Source organism: Bidens hawaiensis, unplaced genomic scaffold (genome assembly GCF_021521415.1).
Source record: "Bidens hawaiensis isolate Kalapana, Puna unplaced genomic scaffold, B.hawaiensis_p1.1 tig00012466_1, whole genome shotgun sequence".
NCBI classification, from domain to species: domain Eukaryota; kingdom Viridiplantae; phylum Streptophyta; class Magnoliopsida; order Asterales; family Asteraceae; genus Bidens; species Bidens hawaiensis.
The window spans coordinates 348,183-352,242 of NW_027492016.1; the positions used below are offsets into that span (position 1 = coordinate 348,183).

At 34.8% G+C, this 4,060-nt stretch overlaps 1 protein-coding gene across 1 annotated transcript; it reads left to right on the forward strand.

Annotated features, from left to right (window-relative positions):
- Positions 1 to 336: 336 nt before the first annotated feature.
- On the forward strand, positions 337 to 2,650 carry LOC143541027 (putative 3-beta-hydroxysteroid-Delta(8),Delta(7)-isomerase). Its single transcript, XM_077033946.1, has 4 exons — positions 337 to 481; positions 1,805 to 1,951; positions 2,047 to 2,155; positions 2,227 to 2,650. Exons 1-4 carry the CDS (start codon positions 337 to 339, stop codon positions 2,489 to 2,491), a joined length of 666 nt encoding a protein of 221 aa, XP_076890061.1. The 3' UTR covers positions 2,492 to 2,650.
- The last annotated feature ends 1,410 nt before the right edge of the window (positions 2,651 to 4,060 follow it).

Genomic DNA, 4,060 nt, shown 5'->3' on the forward strand with positions numbered 1-4,060 from the left:
TAAGATCTAAAGTTGCTATAAGTTATCAAATAACCAGGACGAACATATCAAATTATGACTTGTAATTTAATTTAGTAAATATAAGTCGAAACTAGATAAAATACGCGCAACATAAATGTAAAACCGGATATGATATTCGTACATTCTTTGGTTATCCTCACGCCCTACATACGATCATACAGGAGTTAAACGATCATATGAAACCCGTGTGTGGATAACCAAATGCCTAAATATAATAAAATGGGGGTTTTCACTTGAGTTGGATCAATCCAGCCATCTAATCTAAATTCTAAACCGAGTTATTGGGCGAGTTGACTTGTAACTGTAAAAGCGAGCATGGCCTCGGAATCGATTCATCCTTTCATTCCCAAAGATCTGAATCTGCCGGATTATGTTCCGATTCAACTCTCTCAATCTACCATTCTCGGTGTTTATGGCACTGCTTCCGTACTAGTCGTCTCCTTCGTCTGGATCCTCGCTGGTAAATCCATAGTGCGACTTATATTCCACTACTTATTTTATATGTGTATCTGCATTCCATTCCAATTATTTTTTTTTGAATTCACTCAATTAATGCATTATTTTTACTAATTATTCATTTACACTCTTTGTATGTTCAGTTTTTCTGGTCAGAATGAATTGGTGGTTTTAGATTATTAACCTCTTCTAGAATTTTTTTTTTTTTTGTAAGTTGTAGCACAGTCATTGTTTGTTTTATGTGGTGTGCTTCAAGTTTAAGATCCTTTGAAGTTGATAAGTAACCAATTTCACATCTCAAGTCAATATGCTAGATTTTGTTTGCAAACCCTAAATCAAAGGTGTTAGCACTAGCTTCACTTTCATACTCAATACTCAATTATATTAACTTTGATGTATGATTAACTAATTTAATATAAACACAAATTGAATCAGAAAAAAAAAAAAAGACTAATTTCTGCTGCTAATGATAGTCAGCTGAAATAACAGGCAGCTCAGCTGTAGCATATTTATGTTGATTTTTATTACTACTTTATGGATCTTTCTTAGTTTTAGTTTAAATATATATAGGAGGTGTTGTATGTTTTTCACTGTTAACGCCAAATCCTAATTCAGATAACTCTGTTAATTCAAACTTCAGGAATGGCCTCTCTCTCTCACACACACACACACATACACAGGGATACACACCATAATATGTTAACTCTATTATATGTGATGTGACTTGTGAGATGAGATTTAGGAGCCTTAGTTTAGGAAACACTCACGTTAATTTAATAGGCCTGCAACGAACAGAATTTTTAGCCAACAATTTAGCTGGAAGTCAGTTTTTGTTCATTTATCTAATAAACAACCGAACATGAACACATGTCTCGTTTATTCATTTATGTTCGTGAACGTTGGATTACGCTCATTCATTTAAGTTTGCTTATGCTCATCTGCTTCTGCTCATTTTGTTCTTTTGCTTACATTTCTTAAAGTTTGTTAAATTTACGTTCGCTAAGATATTCATTTAGATTTTTTAGGACATTAAATATTAGTCTAGTTTTAATTAGCTCAGTTATGTTTGTTCATCTATGTTCAATTGTGCTCGTTCGTTTACATTCGTGAACCATTTGTTTATTATTCGAACAAACAAACATAAATGAACACGGGCACATTCATTTCCTTAATGAACCAGAGAACCCTGTTTGTTTGTTTGTTTACGTTTGATCGTTTGTTCAGTTAAAGTTAAATGAACGAACACAAACATGCTCCGTTCGTGCTCGTTTAGTTCGTTTACAGGCCTAGAACTTAATGGAAGCTTGTTCTTATAATGTCGTGACAGGGCGCTTTCCCAAAATATCAAAAGTAGACAAAATTCTCATGTGCTGGTGGATTTTCACTGGCCTCACGCATATGATCCTCGAGGGTTATTTTGTTTTCACCCCCGAGTTTTTCAAGCAGAAGAATCCTACTTACCTTGCAGAAGTTTGTAAGTTCTTGATATACTTTCTACATTGTAGCTCTAATCATTTATGTATTTTAATAAACATTAAAATCAATTTCATGTTTCTTTACAACTCACAGGGAAAGAATACAGCAAAGGTGACTCCAGATATGTTGGAAGGGATTCAGCAGTAATTGCTGTTGAAGGAATTACAGCTGTTCTGGAGGGCCCCGCTTGCATTCTATCCGCGTATGCTTACTTTTCATTACCTTTTTAACATAATTAATATTCTCATTTATTAAAAAATTGAAATTTTATAGGTACGCTATAGCCACAAGAAAATCATACGGTCACTTGCTTCAGATAGCTATTGCTCTTGGACAGCTCTATGGAACAGCTGTTTATTTCATAACATCTTACCTAGAAGGTGACAACTTCGCTGCAAGCACGTATTACTATTATTTTTACTACGTCATCATGAATTCGTTTTGGGTTTGGATACCGTCCCTCATTGTGATCCGGTCCTGGAAGAAGATATGTGCAGCAGTGCGCATACAAGAACAGAAAAAGACCAAAACGCGTTAAAAGTTGATGGATTTATCATTTTGCCCTTTATGTCACTTATTGTTATGATTTATGAATGTTAACCATTTTGGAATTATTTATTGTTATCATCAGGAATTCTCAGAACTTAACCTCATTTCATTTAGGATTTGCAAACCAGATTTCATTTAGGCCTGTTTTAAAGCTTGTATTGTTATGTTTTTGTGTTTCGAACAGTCAAAGTAAGAGAAAGGTTTTTGGGTCACCTTGATACTTATGATACTTATGGGGCATATTCTAGGGGTGATTGAACCCAAACATGACACACATATATATAATATATTTATTCTTGTTAAAGACATCAGCCATAAACTGGTAACATTTGAAATCGTGCAACTTGAGCATAACCTCTGTAACCCACTTATCTAAACGAGTCAAATGGCTTGACGAGTTACATTTAATGGGCTATATGGATTGGCGGGTTGGGTCAGATATGTTTAATTATACGTCAACATGAATACAAGTAGTTTAAGTAAAGTGGTTAACATGTCAACCCAAACATGACTTGTTTATTAAATAAGTTATATGTCTCACGATCACACTAATGTCCCATGTACATGAGACAACAAAATGATATGCTTAATTTACCCACAATAGTCTCGTAAAAGATGGAGGTATCAAGCTCGTTAAAGATTATAATGTATATTCAAATATGGGATATCAATAAGCCAGATTGGTTCAAGGATTGGCTATAGGGAATGAGACAGGTTTAGATAATCCCAACCCTATACTCGGTTACAAAACCCTGTCCCAAACCCGTCAGGTTTCCATCGGGTATCGGGTAAACCCACGGGTTTACCCGTCCCAAAACTAGTCGGATATCTATCCAGTTTTGGCGAAATATAAATAATTGAATACACAAAATATACAGAACCAAAATTGCCAGGTTTATATTTTGATTCTCATGTATTTATATTATTTCATTAAGCTATTGCCCAGACCATAGTTCACTCTATACATAATTCTCAATTCACTTTTTTCTTTTCTCCACATGACCCTTCTCAACGTCCAGGCTCTGTCATTTTAATATATGTTTATAATTCATTTTTAATATAGCTTCATATATATAAAAATAAAAGAAGATTATGTCGGGTTACACTCGGGCATATAATTAGGTAAGCAGGGTATGTTATCGGGTAATCAGGTATATAACAAATCCTGTGCCCGTCCCAAACTCGCGGAAAATTTCAAAACTAATCCCAAACCCGTCCCATACCCTAATAGGGACGGCTATTGCCTACCCCAAATATTTCAGGTTTCGGGTTTCATTGTCATACCTGACTAGGTTCAAGGATTAGTTAGGATATGTTCGTTTTAGGAAAAATGCAAATATACAATATCGGCTTTCAAAGTACAAATTTGGTTCTCGCGATTAACTTAATTGAATCTCATTATGAAATAAAACTCCTCATATAACATCAGGGGGTGTGTTTGTATGCTAAACATCTAATAAGACTTAAGTGGGTGTGTTAATGGAGCTATTACCCATTCAGCTAAAGACTATCGCTTGAATATACCCCGCCTTCCACGCACACAGCAGTTGTTAATCAA